At 43.4% G+C, this 22,883-nt stretch overlaps 1 protein-coding gene across 3 annotated transcripts in view; it reads left to right on the top strand.

The window, feature by feature from the left end:
* sntb2 (syntrophin, beta 2) overlaps positions 1-22,883 on the top strand; it is a 66,150-nt gene that overhangs the window by 33,151 nt on the left and 10,116 nt on the right. The window contains exons 4-8 of one of the 3 annotated variants that reach the window (XR_009788440.1): positions 2,986-3,128; positions 7,068-7,404; positions 9,274-9,488; positions 9,832-9,868; positions 9,956-10,152. Coding sequence is in view for 1 of the 3 variants with exons in the window: in XM_061772602.1 (XP_061628586.1) it covers positions 2,986-3,128; positions 16,114-16,310; positions 21,477-21,667 (531 nt within the window). In the remaining 2 variants the exon portion in view is untranslated. Of the gene's footprint in view, positions 1-2,985; positions 3,129-7,067; positions 7,405-9,273; positions 9,489-9,831; positions 9,869-9,955; positions 10,153-16,113; positions 16,311-21,476; positions 21,668-22,883 lie in introns of those variants that run through there. The other 2 variants (XR_009788439.1, XM_061772602.1) reach the window with 2 other exon arrangements.

Here is a 22,883-nt window from a genome sequence, read left to right as displayed (position 1 = left end):
ATCTGTGAAGGCTCCATTAATGCTGAAAGGTACATACAGGTTTTGGAGAAACATATGCTGCCATCCAAGAAACGTCTGTTTCATGGACGCCCCTGCTTATTTCAGCAAGACAATACCAAACCACATTCTGCATGTTACAACAGCGTGGCTTCGTAGTAAAAGAGTGCGGGTACTAGACTGGCCTGCCTGCAGTCCAGACCTGTCTCCCATTGAAAATGCGTGGCGCAAAATACAACAACGGAGACCCCGGACTGAACAGCTGAAGCTGTACATCAAGCAAGAATGGGAAAGAATTCCACCTACAAAGCTTCAACAATTAGTGTCCTCAGTTCCCAAACGTTTATTGAATGTTGTTAAACGAAAAGATGATGAAACACAGTGGTAAACATGACCCTGTCCCAGCTTTCTTGGAACGTGTTGCAGCCATAAAATTCTAAGTTAATGATTGTTTGCTAAAAACAATCAACTTTATCAGTTTGAACATTAAATATCTTGTCTTTGTAGTGTATTCAATTGAATATAGGTTGAACATGATTTGCACATCATTGTATTCTGTTTTTATTTATGTTTAACACAACGTCCCAACGGCGGCACGGTGGCCGACTGGTTAGAGCGTCAGCCTCACAGTTCTGAGGACCCGGGTTCAATCCCCGGCCCCGCCTGTGTGGAGTTTGCATGTTCTCCCCGTGCCTGCGTGGGTTTTCTCCGGGCACTCCGGTTTCCTCCCACATCCCAAAAACATGCATTAATTGGAGACTCTAAATTGCCCATAGGCATGACTGTGAGTGTGAATGGTTGTTTGTTTCGATGTGCCCTGCGATTGGCTGGCAACCAGTTCAGGGTGTACCCCGCCTCCTGCCCGATGACAGCTGGGATAGGCTCCAGCACGCCCGCGACCCGAGTGAGGAGAAGCGGCTCAGAAAATGGATGGATGGACAACGTCCCAACTTCATTGGAATTGGGGTTGTATATGATGTGCACTACATTTAATCGGAACAGCCGTGTGAACGTCACGTCACTTATTAAGATGTAGGTCCGTCGTCTATTCAGCACAGTAGTTGAGATTATTTATGTACGTTTATTTCAAAAAAATGCTTGATTAAAAACAAGATTTCCGTCGGATACGACCTCCGTCGGGAGCCGCCATATTTACGCTGTGTGTAAAGATGACATTAGCGCGCATTTATGTTGAGACGAAACATGCGCAGACAGATCTTTTCCCGACTATTCTGAATGATACGGTTTGGCAGAAGGAATATTCCACCGCTGTGAAACCGAATGAAATTCCGTTCGGATTCGGACTGTTTATTCCAAATGAGGTGTTTATATGGAGCATTTTCATTTGGTTTGGGCTTCTAAACCGATTATTTTCGGAATAGGGCTCCATGTAAACCAGGCTAGTCTTGCAGCTCGCTCTTCTTTATTTCAGAACCAGGGGGATCCATATTACAGAGTAAAGAAGAACATTTTAATAGAGAAACAAGAAAGGAAATTATAATAACAACAATCATGATTTAAAAGCAAAAAATAAAACAGAATAAAAAGAAAAAATAATAAGGGCGGGCCTTTTCATGATTTCAGAGGATGTTTTTTTTATTGCATTCCACCATTTCTACAGAGCCCACCCACTCACCATAGTGGCACTCACTGTAATTCCACCAGTTCAGATTGTGATCATTTAAAATAACCCATAATGTCATTTTTCTTTAACCACAGAAATATACACCCATCCAAATAATTAAATATAAGCATGTATGAGAGAATAAATGTGCTAAGCATTATAAATGCACAATTTCTAAAATATTCTGTCCATGTATTTTGATTTGTATTATAGTTTTTATGCTTTATTTTAAAGTAGGGTCGGCACGGTGAATGACTGTTTAGCACATCTGCCTCACAGTTCTGAGGACCCAGGTTCAAATCCGGCCTCGCCTGTTTGCATGTTCTCCCTGTGCCTGTGTGGGTCTTCTCGGGGTACTCCGGTTTCCTCCCACATTCCAAAAACATGCATGGTAGGTTGATTGAAGAATCTAAATTGTCCGTAGGTGTGACTGTGAATGGTTGTTTGTTTATATGTGCCCTGCGATCGGCTGGCGACCAGTTCAGGGTGTACCCCGCCTCTCGCCAAAAGATAACTGGGTAGGCTCCAGCATGCCTGCGACCCTTGTGACGACAAGCAGTAGGGAAAATCGATGAATGGATTTTAAAGTTGACCAAAATTTGAATTTAGTTTCCATAACCTGAACACACAAAAATCATGTTGCTCACCAGTGATTTGCCTATATACTGTATGTACTATATATGTGTATACTCATGAGAAAGAACATCACATCCAACAAATCAAGGACTGCAACTAACGATTTTAATAATTGATTACTTTGTCAATTTTTTTTTTTTTTTTTTAATTAAATCAATGACTCGGATTATGACAACTTTTTTTTAAATTTCTGTCCCTTTGTTCAAGAACAGGACATTATTTGAAATTGACAGTGCAGAAAATGTCCAAACATAAATTGATTATGATTCAGACACTGGTTTGGTCTGTAACATGTCCACAAAAAGGCAAAAATGTTGATCATTGTTTTCCTACTCAAAAGCAAAGGTTTGCAAATGTCTTATTTTGATTAAACACAAAGATAATCAGTCTGCTTTAATGGAAGACTACAGAAATTGGAGAATATTGACTGGCGAGAGGCTGAAATGGACAATTTTAACTTAAACAAGGTCTCTAAACGATTAATCGATTATCAAAATAGCTGTTGATTAATTTGATAATCAATTAGTTGTTGATTAATCGATTAAATGTTGCACCTCTGAACAAATCAAATAAAAAAGCCCTCTACCAAGAAAATTTGCTTACAGTATTTACTCCCAATCGGCAACACATTGTAGACTGACCCGGGACCTGTTTTGGCTTTTGAAAAGGCTGGTGAAAAGCAATATTCTATCCCAAAAACCTTGCTGACTTTGTTTCACGCTCCTTAGGTCCAGCTGGAAGGTGGACGGCAGCAGCACAGACCGGTTGTCATGGCACTTACGGAAAAGGACATTCTACTCTTTGAGTCTGTGCCACGGGGTAGAGAATCATGGGCGTTGCCTTTGCTCACTCACCCACTCCTTGCCACAAGGTAAGACTATTTGAAACATTGTGGTGATTTATTTACAGTGCCGCCAGAAGGTATTCACACCCCTTCACCTTTTCCACATTCCACTGATTTGAGTATAGTTTTCTTTAAAAAAAAAAATCTACATAAAATATCCCATAAGGACAAAGTAAAAACATATTTTGAGACAGTTGTGCAAATTTATTGAAAATGTAAACATTTAAACATAATAGGTACTTAAGTATTCACACCCTTGGCTTAATATTTTGTTGAAGCACCTTTGGCAGCAATCACAGCCTCAAGTCTTCTTGGCTATGTCTCTATGACCTTGGCACACCTGTTTTGGGGCATTTTCTCCCATTCTTCTCTGCAGATCCTCTCAAGGTCACAGGTTGGATGGGCAGCATCAGTGGACAGCCATTTTTAGATATGCTCGATTGGACTCAAGTCTGGGCTCTGGCTGGGCCACTCAAGGACATTCACAGGCTGCTCCTGAAGCCACTCTTTATTATCTTGGCTATGTGCTTTGGCTCATTGTCGTGTTGGAAGGTGAATCGACGCCCTTGTCTGAGTTCCAGAGCACTCTGGAGCAAGTTCTCTTGAAGAATTTCTCCATATTTTGCAGCTGTCTACTTACTCTCTATGCGGACTAGTTGCCCAGTTCCTGCAGTAGAAAAACACCCCCACAGCATAATCCTGCCACCACCATGCTTCACAGTAGGGATGGTGTTCGCTAGGTGATGAGAAGTGCCTCTTCTTCTCCAGATATGATGTTTGCAATTCAGAGCAAAAAGTTCAATTTTGGTTTCATCAGACCAGATCATTTTGTTTCTGCAGGCTGAGAATCCTTAAGATACCTTTAGGCCAACTCCAAGCGGGCTGCCATGTGCTTTTTAGTGTGAAGTTCTGTCTGGCCACTCTACCATAAAGACCTGACTGGTGGAGTGCATTAGCAATGGTTGACCTACTTGATGGTTCTCCTATCTCCGCGAGGGAACACTGGAGCTCAGCTTTAGTGACCATAGGGTTCTTGTTCACCTCTCTGACCAAGGCCCTTCTTCCCCAGTTACTCAGCTTGCTCGGACGGCCAGATCTAGGAAGGGTCTTGGTGGTTCCATTTCCAAATAATTGAGCTTTGCGGGACCTGCAGTGCTGCTGAAAATCCTTTGTATCCTTCCCTAGATTTGTACATTGACACAATCCGGGCTTGGACGTCTGCAGACAATTCCTAAGACTTCATTGCTTGGTTTCTGCTCTGATATGCACTGCCGACTATGAGACCTTGTATAGACAGGTGTGTGACATTCCAAATGATGTTCAATCAACTGAATTTACCACAGGCTCCATTCAAGTTGTAGAAGCATCTCAAGGATGATCAGTGGAAATCAGATGCACCTGAAGTAAAGTTTGAGTGTCATAGCAAAGGGTGTGAATACTTATGTACCTATTATGTTTGAATGTTTACATTTTTTATAAATTTACACAAATGTCTGAAAATATGTTTTTACTTTGTGGGATATTTTATGTCTATTCTCTTTTTTTTTTTTAAACGAAAACTATACTCAAATCTGTAAGTCTGTAACAGCAAAATGTGGAAAAGGTGAAGGGATGTGATTACCTTCTGGTGGGACTGTATATACTGCCTCACTGTTAACAATGTCATATGAAAAGCATGTAGTATTTCTGCCGACAAGAATAGCAAGCAGTTCTCACATTTGATCCTGGGCTGGTCCCTTTCCATGTAGTGTTCCCATTCTCTCTTTTCTTGTGTGGTTTCTTTTTAGTCAAGTCAAATTGATTTATATAGCGCTAATTTACAACAAAAATTAAGTCATGGCACTATCCCTCATGGCATTTTCCATATGGATCTAGTCCAGGACCGTGCTCCTCATGCATTGACAAAAAACAACTGAACCCCACATGAGCAAGCACTACAGCAAGGAAAAACTCCCCAATCGAAGAAACAAACCTGTGTGAGGCAACTATATGCCTCGAGTGCTACTAAATTGAGAGCTTTTGCCTTTCTGCTCAGCTCCTTCTTTACCACGACAGACAGATACAGTCCGCGTCATTGCAGAGGCTGTACCAATCTGCCTGTCGATGTCCCGCTCCATTCTTCCCTCACTTGTGAATAAGACCCCAAGATACTTGAATTCCTCCTCTTTGGTAAGGGTCTCTTCCTTGACCTGGAGAGGACACTCCAACCTTTCATGACTGAGCGACCATGGCCTCAGATTTGGAGGTGCTGATTTTCATCCCAGCGCTTCACACTTGACTGCAAAAACCGCTCAGGAAGAGTTGAAGTTTGTGGCTTGATGAAGCCATCATAACCACATTATCTGCAAAAAGCAGAGACGTAATACTGACGTCACTAAACCAGACCCCTCACCGCCTCAGCTGCACTTAGAAATTCTGTCCATAAAGGTAATGAACAGAATTGGTGACAAAGGGTTGCCTTGGTGGAGTCAAACGCTCACTGGAAACGAATCCAACTTACTGCGGGGAATGCAGACCAAACTCTGACCCCGGTGGTGCAGGGACCGAACAGCCCATATTAAATGGGACAGTACCTCATACTCCCGGAGCACAAGTTAATTTAATCGTGGCAGCCAAAATTGCTATCACGATTAGAATTTGATTAATTGTGCAGCCCTGGTTATAGTTTTGGAAGAAAATATTTTTTTCAAAGTTGTGCCCTGCAATAATACAATATATATCACAGCAGTATAGAAACTTTCCTACTGTACAATATAACCTTCTGTCTTTTTTTTTTATTTTGATGTGTGGGGTTAGCTCTGTTACTACACTAACATCTGATATCTAAGGCATCTGAAGTCACTCACTCTTTGTCAGATAAAACCCAACGAACTCAAACTCTCGGAGCTCACGTACCAACTCCAACTACAATCAACGTTTTGTTACGTCTTCTTTGCACCTCACTTTCCAGTCATGACTTTTCGATTTAAGCTTAATCCACCTATTGCACTCAGCAAAGCAAAGCAAAGTTATTTATACAGGGCATTTCATACAAAAGGTAACTCAATGTGCTTTACATGATTAAAAGCATTTAAAAACAAAGAGCTTATAAACAGCTTATACATATTTAAAACAACATGGCAAAAAAAAGGATAATTAAAACAGTGTACAGTGCAAGCATGAGAAAAAAGCATGACAAAAAAGAAGCGTATTTAACCTGGACTTAAAAACATTCACACTTGGGGCTGACGCCACTTGTTTTGGTAACTTATATATTTGTTTGCAGCATATAATAGCTAAATGTTCCTTCACCATGTTTTCTTTGGACTCTGTGCTCCACTATTTGACCTGAGTCTGTCGATCTCAGAGCCCTACTGGGTTTATATGCCATTATCATTTCTTTCACGTATTCAGGACCTAAACCATTTAGTGATTGATAGACCAGTAGCAGAACTTTAAAATCGATTCTAAAGCTGACTGGAAGCCAGTGTAAAGACTTTAGAATTGGAGTAATATGCTACGACTTCTTTGTTCTGGTCAGAACCCGAGCTGCAGCATTCGGAATGAGCTGCAGCTGTTTAATGCTCTTTTGGGGGAGTTTCAGAAGACCATTATAAAAGTCAAGTCTACTTGTGATAAAAGCATGGATGAAGTCCTCCTGGGGCCTCATATACAAAGACTTGCGTGGATTTCCTCCTAAAACATGGCGTACGCTCAAATCTAGAGAACGTCGTACGCACAAAATGTATCCAGATGTATGAATTTGTGCGTACGCATGAATGGATGCACATTTCCTTCGTACATCCCAATCAACGTGGAAATGAGCGCACATGTTGGAGGAGCCGACCCTTCCCTGTCCACGGCCACATTTAAATATGCAAATCATATTTAAATTAAACCTGCGCCTGAGATCCCGATCTCTGCATGATCAGGAAAAAAGGAAAATGAGCAAGGTAATGAAGAAAAATAATTTTTCTGAATGTGAAGTTGCTCAATGAAGTGGAGGTGTGCAAGAAAATCCTCTTTGGCACGCTGTCCTCCGGCGTTAACAACAAGCGAAAGAAGAGTGATTGGGACAGCGTGTGTGCAGCTGTGGAGTCAGAATAGCGCACACACGCTGAACTGAAAAGTAAGTGGTCAGACATTAAGGTGGATGCGAAGCGGAAGACAGCTGCCCACCGCCAAAGTGTGGCCAAAAAAAGGCAGAAGAACCGGCGCGGAGGGCCTCACCCCGTTTGAAGAGAGAGTCGCTGCAATCCTGGGTGACACTACTCTCTCAAAGGGTGGTGGGAGCACAGGGGGCTGACTCTCATTACCCGACAAGGTAAATACCATGTATTTTTATAACTCACAACGAATGTGTTCATACAGTAACCTACAGTCAGCCCAATGAGATTCAGGTTCATGCGTAAATGTTGTATGTATGGTATTTGTAATAAAGCTTTTGAATTCAAATAGAAGCACATCAAAGAGGATATCAAAAACTGTGACTCCTGTTTGATTACTATATTTACTATTTTAATACACAGTAGAGGACTGCAGTTTTTTGGTCAAGTGTATCAAATTCTGACATGGTACTAGAGTTTTTCCAGGGTGGCATCAGATGTAGTATCTTTTTATCATTTTGCTGATTTCTGCTGATATTTAACCTGATGGATTGTATTTTTTTCACTAAAATATCAGCTGTTAGGAGTTCTGGAGCTATCTGATTCGGGGGGATAGAGCCCTGACTCTTGGTTAAAATTACAAAGACTTTGTCTGTAGAGGTCATAGTCAATTTGGAGTTTAGATTTTCTCCACTTACGTTCTGCTTTCCTCCACTTTGATTTAGAGGTCTTTACCATCAGTGCTCCTCCACGGTGTTCTATGTCACCTCGAGATTGTCTTAGTTTTAATCGGAGCGACAGCATTCATGACATTTGAGATTTTCCAGGTGAAATTATCCAAAAGTTCATCAACTGTCTCAGCATTCACAGTTTGTGGCACAGCTATGGTCTCCATAAACCTAGTGGCGGTACTCGCATTTATGTACCTTTTGTTAATAGACATTGAGGTTGTCTGAACTTCTGGAATGATCTGTAATTCAAAGAATACACAAAAATGGTCAGAAATAGCCATATCCTTAATGTCAATTGATAGAATTTCAACATCCTAAAGGCCTTTTTATACTCCCGCGCTCGCGTGGCCGACAACGCCTGTATTGCATCACGTGACCGACGAATTGGCCCGCGCGGCCCCTCCGCATCGCTTGACGCGCACACTGCAAAAATTGTTGCTGCACGTAGAATGCCGAGATCATCTCTCGTGATTGGTATGTTTTAGTCACATGCTGTGATTATGTAATCAGCGTTCCATATAGCACCAACGTCGCCGCCTTTTCGATCGATTTTGCAGCATAATTAAACGTATCATCTGGTCATCTAGGTCCATTTGTTCTAGCAGACTCTGTTCCACGGTCGCCATTGTTGTTGCTTTGTTTCTTGTTACGGAAAGGAAAGTAAAAACGGCTCCCGGAAATGGCCACAAAATGCAGAGGAAACTCCACCCTGTGGCGTCCAAGCCAATACCAGCCGTAGCGACACCCCCTACTTGGAGGAGAACTGCAGCACACTTTCAAAACAGCGCGCTTAGGTTGCGCTCGAGTATAAAGGCACACTGCGTGCGGGATAGCCGCAGTGACGTCAGCTCGGTCGCCGTCCGCGCGAGAATAAAGAAGCCTTTTGAGATGACCAGGTCTAAGATGTGACCTTGAGTGTGGGTTGGACTCTTAACTCATTTAGTGCCATGGACGTATTACTACGTTTTCATAAACCCATCCGTTTAGTGCCACGGACGTATTAATACGTTTTCAGTGTTTTTTTTGTTTTTTTTTAAATAATATTGTAATTGAGGGTTTGGCGCAGCTCCACAACAAGTATCTAAGGATTGGGAAGGATGTTAGTATGTTAAATCGACAACAGAGGGCAGCAGTAGCTTTGATCAGAATTTTGCCAGCACGTCAGAGGAAGACTATATCCCTTTGACTATGTTACTATGACGGTGGAGCGTTGCAGGGGCATGATTGAGAGAGAGAGAGAGACACGGTGAGCCAGTTAGAGCGAAAAACAATGGATAAATACAGACTGTATACTCTAAAACAAAGTTTTGCTAACGCCAAAAAGGATTATGTACCATCATTCTTTTCCCAAAAAAGAAAGCGATGACGCTATGACAACGAACGCTGTGCAATGGTGGTCACGTCGAGCATTCGAAGGCCCACGGTGAGATCGCGACCATATCCCGATCCACTTCCCCCGAAACATGGACTGCCATCGGACGTCCGGACTCAGATTGCAATGAGCCTGATCCGGGTTATCATCTGGGAGTAGCAGGGCGTCCTCCATAAACCCGCAGAAAGTCACCGACGAGGTAAGAACCTGCTAACTTCAAAGCTAACGTCCATAGACTTGAGCAATTCCTCCATTTTACCATATTTAACATGCAACGTGCACTAAAGCATGACAGTTTGTCCTACAATACTACACGTTTACTAATCATGCATCCAATTGAAAAAAACGTGGAGCATCGATAGCTAGATGAATTGGATATGTATTTTTTTATCATTGTTTTATTTATAGACAGTAGTGCACCAAATTATAATTTTCTGACAATGTGATGTGTGTAATGTAGACATTCTTTTACCTTTCCTCATCACACTGTAGCAACAAAATAAATATTTTGTGGTAAATGTACATATTTCTATAAATTGCAGTTGGTCCAACCAGCTCCCACACCTGTTAGCAAGAAAGGTGGAAATAAGTATTTTTGTCCACTTCACATTGCAGCAATAATATGTTTCATTTTTATGCTAATTGTTTATTTTTTATCATTTACAGGAAGTGCATCAAGCAGTGGTGGGGCTGGTCGTCTGTTGACTGGGAATCCCGAAAAGGCCCACATGCACAGACACACGCATACACACATGCGGACGGACACATACGCACACAGCTGTGCATACTTGAAAGTTCATGCATCATCAATTTGAAAATGCATGTGTTAGACTTGTAAATAAACTGTTACTTTGCAATCAAAATACCCTTTTTAGTGTGTGTGTGTTTTTTTTTAACGTTACTATATAGTAGGAAAACATTGTTTAGATATTTGAGCTATCATAAAAGTAAAACAATTAGCATCACGGTGAAAGTTCTGCTTGAAATGCATCATTTCACAAAAAGCTTTCTGTTTTTTTCTTGGATTCCTTGGTAATCTGCTGGTGTTGTGTCCTCCCTTTTAGATGTTGTCCCATATCTTTGGGTTTGCTACCAGTAAATCCCAGGGAGAACTGCTGGATGATCCATGACCGTTTCCACAGTCCACATCCGTCCACTTTGTTGAGCTAATTGGCTGTCCGTTTGCACACTTCACTTCGATAGAGTGGTTTAATTCCCCGACTGTCCATTTACATCCACATACATTTCAAGACGGTGGATTTTTGTTTCCAGGATTGACATCCTCTACAGCAGTCCGTTATAGTCCTCAGTGGAAAAGGGAGGCCTCTTGATTGCTGGTCTTGTTGCTAATAGCAGGCTCATGCTAATTAGCAGGCCACGCTCACGTAATGGTGAGACGGTATCAGAAAATATTGGAATATGGCAACAACTGACTAGCTACAAAAAACTAGTCCCACAGGTTCCTGGAGTCGCTGCTTCTAATTTTTTAGAAGAAAAACAAGCTTATCAGCAAGAAAAAATGCAAACGGAGGCAAAGCAAGCAGAGCGAGCAAAAAAGCGTCTGAGAGCGAGAGAGAGAGAATCTAACACTTCAATTACTGTAATTTCTCCTGTATGTGACACACTCCATTATAATGCGCACCCCCAAAATTCACCCCAAAAATTAAAAAAAGCCTTCTGCTCTTACACAATACACACCCATGATTTTCTATCCATTCATGTTTATATTCTATAAAAGTTAGCGGTGACACAATTTTGATATGTATTTCTACCCAACTATAATTAGTTATATTATTAATACTGAGACCTGTTTGCGCTTTAACAATGTTTTTAATACTGTGATCCACCCTAGTGTTTAGTTTTGACAATGCCACTTTATGAGGCATTTTTGCCTCCCACATGAACAATGTCGTCACCGTCTAATCATGGTAGCTTGCTGTCAGAAGATTTCGCATCATGCCTATCACCATTGTATTGTTTTTAAAATGCTGTTTTATTTCAGTTAGTCCCCTAAACGCCTCAATAGTTGGAGTAATCCATCCATCCATTTTCTGAGCCGCTTCTCCTCACTAGGGTCGCGGGCGTGCTGGAGCCTATCCCAGCTGTCATCGGGCAGGAGGCGGGGTACACCCTGAACTGGTTGCCAGCCAATCGCAGGGCACATAGAAACTAACAACCATTCGCACTCACAGTCATGCCTACGGGCAATTCAGAGTCTCCAATTAATGCATGTTTTTTGGGATGTGGGAGGAAACCGGAGTGCCCGGAGAAAACCCACGCAGGCACGGGGAGAACACGCAAACTCCACACAGGCGGGGACGGTGATTGAACCCCGCACCTCAGAACTGTGAGGCTGACGCTCTAACCAGTCGGCCACCGTGCCGCTAGTTGGAGTAATGTGAATGGTTATTAGACCTTATGTGTTTATCCCCCCTCTGCTGCATCTTGTTGTCTTAAATTTTTTTTTATTATGTTGCACCAGGATTGAGAAAACATTACCTCTGTAGTTTTCACTACGATGTTCAAGACGGGTCATGTGAAAATTAGACTTTACACCAATCTGATCGGCTTGATCGGTATCGGGCGATAATTAGCATTTTATGCTGATTGGCTGGTCGGCTTTAATGTCATAATTCGCCAATCCAATCAATGATGTCATTGATCTGCTCCGCAAGACATTTACTCCGCGTCGCCATGTACAGTATATTTGAATCCAGAAGGTAGTTTATTTTTAGCCTTGTTGCGTGTCTTTTGATGTACTACTGTAAATATCTGACAGCCAGTAAAGTTATTTTTTAAAAAATGTCGGCGGTGTGTGTTTTCTGGGACAGACGACACGTCTGAGACAGACAACACGTAATGCCTTGATCAAACTACAAGACAAATTTGGTCGCAAGTCCGATGACACGACGAAAGTGCACGTGTGGACACCCTTATGCTTGAACATGGTGTCCGTTATGAACAATCCGTGATGAGCACAGAAGTCCAATAACAGAACACCGCTCAGGTTCTGATCGGGGGGGCTGTTCCTCCCAATCACCCCTTTCCAGGTCTCACTGTCATTGCCCACGTGAGCATTGAAGTCCCCCAGCAGAACGATGGAGTCCCCAGCGGGAGAGCTCTCCAGCACCCCCTCCAAGGACTCCAAAAAGGGTGGGTACTCTGAAATGCTGTTTGGTGCATCGGCACAAACAACAGTCAGGACCCGTCCCCCCACCCGAAGGCGGAGGGAGGCTACCCTCTTGTCGACCGGGGTGAACCCCAACGTACAGGCGCCGAGCCGGGGAGCAATAAGTATACCCACACCTACTCTGCGCCTCTCACCGTCGGCAACTCCAGAATGGAAGAGAGTCCAACCCCTCTCGAGAGGACTGGTACTAGAGCCCAAGCTGTACGTGGAGGCGAGTCCGACTATATCTAGTCGGAACTTCTCGACCTCACACACCAGCTCAGGCTCCTTCTTTGCCAGAGAGGTGACATTCCACGTCCCGAGAGACAGCTTCTGTAGCTGGGGATCGGATCTCCAAGGTCCCCGCCTTCGGCCACCGTCCAGCTCGCACTGCACCCGACCCCTATGGCCCGTCCCACAGGTGGTGAGCCCATGGGAAGGGGGACCCACGTTCCCCTTTCGGGCTGTGCCCGGCCGGGCCCCATGGGTGCAGGCCCGGCCACCAGGCGCTCGCCTTCGAGCCCCACCTCCAGGCCTGGCTCCAGAAGGGGGCCCCGGTGACCCGCGTCCGGGCAAGGGAAACCTGAGTCCATTTTTTGTCGTCATCATAAGGAGTCTTTGAATCGTGCTTTGTCTGGTCCCTCACCTAGGACCTGTTTGCCATGGGTGACCCTGCCAGGGGCATAAAGCCCCAGACAATTTAGCTCCTAGGATCATTGGGACACACAAACCCCTCCACCACGATAAGGTGACAGCCCAATACACAAGTATATACAGTAAATGAACAAGTCATTTAAATAGACACATTGCTCCATCTTTTATTGGATCGGTGATCGGTTATCGTTTTTTTTAAAGCAAAAAATCGTGTAAAGCCTAGTTACAATATTCATGTGCAAGGCAAAAATGCCTTATAATGCCACATTGTCTAAACTAAACACTAAGGTGCGCCACAGCCATGATGTTAAAAACATTGTCAAGAAGAGAATACATTTAAGTATGTTGAATATAAACCATAAAAGACTACAAAATAGTGAAATTACAGAATATTAAAGCTAATCCATGTCTTTTTAGGGATGTCCTGATCCAACTGGCCTACACCGACATCGGTCCGATCCGATATTGGCAGTAATCTTCTACATACTTTACTTATTTTGTAGTAAGGGAAGTTAGACAAGGCTTGATCAAGTGATATTACTCAAACAGAGAACAACAATCAGCAACAGTTGGTATGAGCAAAAACTGACCCATTTATGCAACCCATTAACCATTATATACCAATATATACCATTTTATATATATATATATACACTGAAGAAAATATAAACGCAAAAGCTTTGTTTTTGCTCCCATTTTCCGTGAGCTGGACTCTATGATCTAAAACTTTTTCTACATACAGAAAAGGCGATTTCCTTCGAATATTGTCACAAATCTGTCTAAATCTGTATGAGTGAGCGTTTCTCCTTTGTCGAGATAATCCATCCCACCTCACAGGTGTGGCATATCAAGATGCTGATTAGACAGCATGATTGTTGCACAGGTGTGTCTTAGGCTGGCCACAATAAAAAGCCACTCTGAAATGTGCAGTTTTGCTTTATTGTGGGGGTCTGGGGGGTCAGAAAACCAGTCAGCATCTGGTGTGACCACCATTTGCCTCACGCATTGCAACACATCTCCTTGGCATAGAGTTGATCAGGTTGTTGATTGTGGCCTGTGGAATGTTGGTCCACTCCTCTTCAATGGCTGTGCAAATCTGCTGGATATTGGCAGGAACTGGAACACGCTGTTGTATACACCAATCCAGAGCATCCCAAACATGCTCAATGGGTGACATGTCCGGGGAGTATACTGGCCATGCAAGAACTGGGATGTTTTCAGTTTACAGGAATTGTGTACAGGTCCTTGCAACATGTGGCCGTGGATTATCATGTTGCAACATGAGCTGATGGTCGTGGACGAACGCCACAACAATGGGCCTCAGGATCTTGTCATCTCCGCATTCAAAATGCCATCAATAAAATGCACCTGTGTTCGTTGCCCATAACATATGCCTGCCCATACCATAACCCCGCCGCCACCACGGGCCACTCGATCCACGTTGACATCAGCAAACCGCTCACCCACACGACGCCACACACGCTGTCTCCCATCTACCCTGAACAGTGAAAACCGGGATTCATCCGTGAAAAGAACACCTCTCCAACGTGCCAGACAGCATCGAATGTGAGCATTCGCCCACTCACAAACTACAGTCAGGTCGAGACCCCGATGAGGACGACGAGCATGCAGATGAGCTTCCCTGAGGCGGTTTCTGACAGTTTGTGCAGAAATTCTTTGGTTATGCAAACCGATCGTTGCAGCAGCTGTCCGGGTGGGTTGTCTCAGACTATCTTGGAGGTGAACATGATGGATGTGGAGGTCCTGAGCTGGTGTGGTTTACACGTGGTCTGCGGTTGCGAGGCCGGTTGAGTGTACTGCCAAATTGTCTGAAGCACCTTTGGAGACGGCTTATGGTAGAGAAATGAACATACAAAAAAATGAAAAAAAAATAAAAATATTGAAGGATAAAGAAAGATGTTAGAGGAGCTTGGCTTGGGTGAAAATATTTTAACAAAAAAAAAAAATTGTGGATTCCAGCTTTAAGCAAGTAACATTCACTCTTACTCCTTGCAACTATGTTAGCACCTTCGCAACCTGTTGTTGTGATCACGTGGCCTAGGCATGTCGTCCGGGCTCTGCTGGATAGAAGTGCTGGAGCAGAGCATGGAATGGACTGCTGGTTATCAGAGTGGTAATATCTGAGATTTTAGATCTAGTCTGATCAGATACTCATTTTTTCTTTTGCTGACATTAGACCGATATCCAATCTCAAAGATCGGATCGGGACACCACTAGTCTTTTTCAAAATATATATCTAGTAAAATACCTCATTTTATTGTGAAATAATTTTCTTTTATTGTACCTATGTATTATGCGCACTGTTGACTTTTGAAGATTTTTGGGGAGAAACGTGCATTATATACAAGAAATTACGTTAAGTGGGGGTTGATTGACTTGGTTGTCTGCTTCACAATGGGGTTGCTGGAGTGGACTGGTCTGCACTCTGTGGTGAACTGTAGAGTACAACCTTGTGGGGAACCAGTGCTCAGCATCTGAAAGAAGGAGAGGTAGGGACCGAGTTTGACTGACATCGGTTGGAAAGTCCTTAATACAGTAGCCGATGACCCGGGGAGTCCCAAGTCAGCAAGCTTTCTGACCAGGATGTTGGCAATGATTGTGTTCAAGGTTGACCTGTTGAAGGCTGTCATTGGTGCTCAGCTGAGGTAGGCTGTGACACTGTGCAGTGTCCCTGGGAAGCTGGGGTTTATCCTGGGTGAAAAGCTGATTAAATAGAGAAAAGACAACCATTCGCACTCAGACACATGTAAAAAATGTTTTTCAATGAATCTAACATAGTGTACATGCTTTTACACTATGGAAGGAAGCAAAAACACGTGAGCCAACATGGATTAAAATGGTGCAGTGGGACGGCACCATTGTTGTGCATCAGGAATCATATCATATCACTGAACAGTTATACTATTTTCTCGTACAGTAGAGTAATGGTGTTTATATGTCTAAAAATAAATGACAGGTCTATTTATATACTTCCATCTAGACTGGTGCTTTCTGGCAGTGCCCGTGGCTCTCCTGCCCAGAGTTCTGACCTGGTGTTTGCCACTCGGACCGGCACAGGGCAGGGCATCGAATCACACATCTTTCGTGTGGAGACCCACTGGGATCTCTCTTCATGGACAAGAGCTCTCGTACAAGGCGCACATGCCGCTGCCGAACTCATCAAAGAAGTCTCAATTGGTGAGTGTGAATCTTTGTCTGTAAAAGAAATACCAGCTGAGAACATTCCCAGAGTTGCCGGTCCAAACTTAGCACGGAAAATATGCACAAGATTTATTGGAAAACATTTGCATTATCATATTCTGTACTTGGCGGCACGGTGGATGACTGGTTAGAGCGTCAGCCTCACAGTTCTGAGGACCCAGGTTCAATCCCCGGCCCCGCCTGTGTGGAGTTTGCATGTTCTCCCCGTGCCTGCTTGGGTTTTCTCCGGGCACTCCGGTTTCCTCCCACATCCCAAAAATATGCATTAATTGGAGACTCTAAATTGCCCGTAGGTGTGACTGTGAGTGCAAATGGTTGTTTGTTTGTATGTGCCCTGCGATTGGCTGGCAACCAGTTCAGGGTGTACCCCACCTCCTGCCCGATGACAGCTGGGATAGGCTCTAGCACGCCCGCAACCCTAGTGAAGAGAAGCGGCTCAGAAAATGGATGGATGGATATTCTGTACTTGTGATCGTGTATTAACCAACAACTACAGCAATTTAGGACACTTTTGAAGGATGTACTTGTTTAGAATTACAGTAGTATGTGTAATAGATATTTCAAAAACTATGCACATTATTCACTAAGGGCCATATTCTCCTGTCCGTGCCTAAATCCCTTTTTTACGTGCCTGGTTTGCGCGCCCTCAATGTGTGCTGATTCTCTCCCAATGACTTCTGCCACACCCTGCGTGTACCTGGCTCGTTTGCACTTAATGGCTTGAGGGGCGTGACTCATTAAAATCTGCAGGATGGGACAAGTCCCGGAATGTGGAGTTTTCCTGTGACATGCGATTGCCATTGAAATACGCCTGTAAAACATGTCACAGTCCAAATGGGAAATCAAAGTCCATAGTGGGTACGGAAGTTAATCACCGCATTGCTGATGACTTTAAACTGCATACATTTCTTGAAGTCTTGGCGGCCTTTGTACAATGGTCATTGCTCTATTCGTCATTCAAACTGCTCTCATTGCTAGAGAATTCTGCATCTTTTTGCACAATTGTCAAAAAAAATTATTGGACCGGCATTTACCAGATTACTAGCAACCTTATATTGCTCAGTGACTGTTTTTCTCAATGTCTTTATGTCTCAAAAGTATTCTCTGTCAATTGAGTCTCTGTTGTCATACTAGAGCAGCTCCCCCTACCGGAGACAAATTCATAAGGCAGGCAGTACTTTGAATCCCAAAGCTTTGGTTGGACTTTTACACACATTTGCAGTTTTTATCGCTTAAAAATGCTTCCCAGTGCCTGCTGTACACTTTTTTTTCCTTTTCACTCATAACATCACACAGGCTGCTTTCCAAGTAAATTCTGGGGCTTTCTCGGGTAGAACTCTCTCCTTTTTACTAGTTACAGGCAGTGGTTTGAGTCCCAAAGCTTTGGTTGGACTTTTACACACATTTGCAGTTTTTATCGCTTAAAAATGCTTCCCAGTGCCTGCTGTACACTTTTTTTTCCTTTTCACTCATAACATCACACAGGCTGCTTTCCAAGTAAATTCTGGGGCTTTCTCGGGTAGAACTCTCTCCTTTTTACTAGTTACAGGCAGTGGTTTGAATCCCAAAGCTTTGGTTGGACTTTTACACACATTTGCAGTTTTTATTGCTTAAAAATGGTTCCCAGTGCCAGCTGTATCATCAAGCAAGAATATGAAAGAATTCCACCTACAAAACTTCAACAATTAGTGTCCTCAGTTCCCAAATATTTATTGAATGTTGTTAAAAGAAAAGGTGATGTAACACAGTGGTAAACATGACCCTGTCCCAGTTTTTTTGGAACCATACAATTCTAAGGTAATGGTTATTTGCTAAAAACAATACATTTTATCAGTTTGAACATTAAATATCTTTGTAGTGTATTCAATTAAATATAGGTCGAACATGATTTGCAAATCATTGTATTCTGTTTTTATTTATGTTTAACACAACATCCCAACTTTATTGGAATTGGGGTTGTAATTCCTGTACTGTATATTCAATAAAACACAATACCGGTACATTCTGTGGTGCCCGTGTCCTGTCTTTAACTAGTGTAAAATTGTGAACATCCCTAGAAATCCCGATTGACAATCCTTTGCCATAGTTGTTGTGCTGCCGTCCCCACAGGTATTTGTTTAGCCATCCTGTTGTCATACAAATTACTTATTTAATAAACAACTTTTCAGTGAATATTGGTGGTAAAAAAAGAAAAAAAACTTTGTGACAATAGCAATTTGAATATGTTTGCTAGCTTTCCTCCAAACTTCAAGTACCATATGATGTTTCACCCTCTTGGCGCGCTGTACTTACTTCAGGCTCCAGAGTGCGGAACAAGGAAGGCGCTTAAGTCGACGTCAGAGTACACGGTTGATTTGACAGTGAACCCCCACATTCCAGGGTTGCTCCATTCAGAGTCTATAGCTGGCACGAGGGTGCGTATATTACCTACATAAGTGAACGGCAGAATCTGTGTGCCTTTCTTACTTAAGCACATGGGAGAATATGCGCTAACGATACTAGAACCAGGCACTGAAAGGTCTGTATATACAGTGCATCCAGTAGTAGTAGTGTTTTAACTTTAATTTTATTTAAATGGAATTCAAGTTAGACTGCACGGTGGACGACTGGTTAGAGCGTCAGCCTCACAGTTCTGAGGACCGGGGTTCAATCGCCGGCCCCGCCTGTGTGGAGTTTGCATGTTCTCCCTGTGCCTGCGTGGGTTTTCTCCGGGCACTCTGGTTTCCTCCCACATCCCAAAAACATGCATGAATTGGAGACTCTAAATTGCCCGTAGGTGTGAATGTGAGTGCGAATGGTTGTTTGTTTGTATGTGCCCTGCCATTGGCTGGCAACCAGTTCAGGGTGTACCCCGCCTCCTGCCCGATGATAGCTGGGATAGGCTCCAGCACGCCCGCGACCCGAGTGAAGAGAAGCGGCTCAGAAAATGGATGGATGGAAAAGTCTGGCTGTGAATTTCAAAATAAGAGCAAGTAAATACAAATGAAGTATTACGTGTTCAAATAAAGTGCTTCAGGTGGATTTGGCGGAAAGGAAGAAGAAAAAAAAAAAAAAAAAGGAGCCTAAAAAGTTCCCAGGCAGGACGGCAGGAGCCCGGTGTCTCGGCTCGCAACACTTTCGGAACGTGCGCGTTGTGCCCGCTTCCGTTCCCGCGGGGTGAGCTTAGGCCCACAAACAAGGTAGCTCGGAGCGCTTGCAGAATGCTCTGCAGTCGGGGATGCTCCAATGTGTCCTGGTTACCTCGTGGTGAGGTGGCCGTCCTGCCTGGGCCAGTCATTGGCAAGTTAGTCGGGTGAGACGACCCGCTCAGAGAGCATAGCTCCGGCCTTTTTATGGCTGAAGCGAGCCAGAAGGGGGTGGTTTACCGCCTCCCGCCTTCCTTTACCACCTTCGTGACCAAAAGGGGGGCTGGAGTACCTCTGAGTGTTAATTTCCCATTTTGGTATTATTTGGTAGTTTAAAACCAGTGGAATAAAATATTAATAATTGGATTTAAGATAACGAGACCATTTTCCCGCTTGGCATTGTCCCACGCTCATCCTCTTTAATACCTGTAACTGTAAATGTTATGTGATTTTTGAGGAACACTACTATTTTCAATGTGGCATTTGTGTGGTGTGGAGTGAAACATTTCATCTGGTTCAGTTGGCAACAGATTCGACATCAGACATTCCAGTTTGCAGCAATACAGTCACTAGTGGGGTTCATGTAAAGTTCATGTAAAATAATAACTCCCAGCCAAGTCCGATACAGACTGTGATTCATGAGTCCGTGTCTGTAGTGCCGTTCTGTCGCCTGTGGGTGTCGCTGTTGCCTGTTCAAACTCCCAGCTTTACTGGCCAAGTGGCACGGTACCCAACATGGTGGAGGCGCCTTTGTTAGTGAAATCCTCCGGGCTGGCTGGCGGTGGAAGTTAATTAATTTAGCGTCTTAGGTCGAACTCTGTATCGTTGGTCTGCGATTTGAAGCTCCGGGTGCTAGTAATTCACTTAACGTCGGCATGCCAAAGCAAATGTCTGTGTCTTGCTTCTGTTGTTATGGCTGCTGATTCATTTAGCGTCTGTATGTGAAGTTACGTCTCGCCACTCCGTCGTCGCCTATCTCGGTGGGAAGAGCGAGTCTCGCCAGAGACTGGGGTGCTGGGTGTCATTTTTTCATGGTGTGTCCACTACACAGATAATACTTCGTTTTCATCATGTGTAGAAGCAAAATCATGCATTGTAAAAATGCATTATACATGGGTAGAAGGGTTTTCCAGTTGTTGAGTTCAAATCCCTGTCAACAGGTACACAAGTCTGAGTTACAGAAATAGGTAAATGACAGTGATTGCCTCTAAAGGTGGTACAACAATAATTGAGGGTAGAATCATATTCGTCCAGGCCAGTGTCATGAGTATGTTTTTTTTCATTTTTTAAAATATAATTCAGTTGCAACTAAAAAAATTAAATCTGATGTCCCTTAGGTCATTTTCAGTATTTTCTTCTTTATTATACTTTAATCAGTTATTTCAATTGAGGGTTGACTCTGAGCCATGTTGTAAGGGTTATTTTAACCAACACGCTCACACCAAGGAACGAGACTGAAGAAAGAATCACAACATGAGTCAAATACTTAACTTTGCAAAGTGAGAGCAGCTACAAGAACAAGCAACCGTGCTTATCTTTCCCAACTCCTCTGAGGTGCCTGTCCTTGCGCAACTCTTTTTATTAACATTTGGTGGGCGGTTACATTACATGGTATGAGAGGATGAAAACACAAGTATAAAAACATCCCAGAATATAGTCATGGTCAGCAGGTCAGTAGGTGTGCGCGCGTGTGTGCGTGGTCATTTGATAACTTATGTTCACAATCTTTCACACATGTACACTGCAGTATCTAAAAAAAAAAAAAAAGCATTCGAGACTTACGCCAGCAAAGGAGACAGTTTACTTTCAGTGCAATAATTTTGGCTTCGGACTATTTTTACTTCCTCATCCTGCTGCTACACAAATACACAGGACTTTATTCAGTATCGATACAGTATATGGAAGAAACGCTGCATGTTGTGTTATCCTTGCCAATAGTAATGTAAGTTGAATACATCCTACTCACATTTCTACTCACTAACCTCCACTAACTGTGATTATTCCATGTATCCTCCAGGCTGCACACTGAACAGACAAGATGTCCGGCTGACACTGCACTATGAGAAAGGCTTTACTGTGACAAGAGAACCAGCCAACCCAGCTAGTAGAGCCGTGCTGTTCAGATACCCCTATGAAAAACTCAAAATGTCTGCAGATGATGGAATACGCAGCCTTTACCTTGATTTTGGGGGTCCTGAGGGAGAAATGGTAAGTTGTGACCAGTGTTGCCAGTAATGCTCTACTCCAATACTTATATTTCAGTAACAAATAATCTAATGTTAGTGTTCCCTCGTTTTTCACGGTTAATGGGGACCAGAACCCCCCGCGAAAGGTGAAAAACCGCAAAGTAGGTTTTGCCCCCCCCCCCCAGGAGTTTTTGTGGATGTGTATGTGTATTCATTATAAAACCTAATACAGTAATTAACATTTATTATACAGTAATTAACATTCATCAACATTGCCTTCTGAGAGAGGCGAATACAGACCATACAGAGGCACGCTTCTGAGGCCGTATCTTTTTTGAAATTTTTCGAACCAGTCTTTGCTGGCTGAAAAGCCTCGTCGTCGAGGAGGCGAATCACTCCTGGCAGCGCTAGTACTGGCTTGAGGTTCGTCAGCACCTTCTTCAGCCTCTTCATTGTCGTCATCGGGCAAGATTTGGTCGTAGAGAGCTTTGGCCTTTGTCCTGATAATATTACTGTCCAAACTCACTGTCATTTTCCCTGCAATCAGCAATCCACAATGCCAATGCATCTTCCATTTTCACAATTCTCTTATTACGCGGAGTTACCACACATTTTGCGTCCTTATTGAAGGTTATTGAAGCAGTTTCGTGGATGTTTGCTTCCTCTTTCTTTATGTACCGCACTGTAGATTCATTCACGCCGTAATGGCGTGCCACAGATGCATAACTTCTGCCCCCTGATCAAATCTAAATGTTTAACTTTTTCGGTGATGGTCATCATCTTCTTCTTCCTCTTGGGCGCCCCGGAGGAAGCTTTTGCAGGGGCACAGCTCTTCGGCGGCATTGTAAGGTCTTGCTTAACTAATCAAAAAAATATCGCTTAAACAAAAAAAGTTATTGCGCACACAACAGCGTGGACGAGACTGGTGAGACGCAACAAGGGAAGATGCTGGGTGAGGCTGCGATGATGCGCAGCCAATCAGCTCACGGGATAAATCCACTCATGCTCTCATGTTGCGCCAGGAACCAATCACGCGCCTTGTATGAGTGCCTGTACAGTACAGGCATGTACAAAGCCTCTGAGTCAACTCATCTCTTTGTTTGGCATGCAGGGAAACCTTCTCTCGCGCGCATCAACATGAAACAACACGTCTTTCCGCAATATGGCTGCCGATATGGCTGCATTTTTTTATTTATTTTTTATTTTTTTAATGAATATTTTGGAAAAACCCGCGAAGC

This window comes from Phyllopteryx taeniolatus, chromosome 5 (assembly GCF_024500385.1).
Source record: "Phyllopteryx taeniolatus isolate TA_2022b chromosome 5, UOR_Ptae_1.2, whole genome shotgun sequence".
Lineage (NCBI taxonomy): Eukaryota > Metazoa > Chordata > Actinopteri > Syngnathiformes > Syngnathidae > Phyllopteryx > Phyllopteryx taeniolatus.
This window is presented reverse-complemented; position numbering and strand designations above follow the sequence as displayed.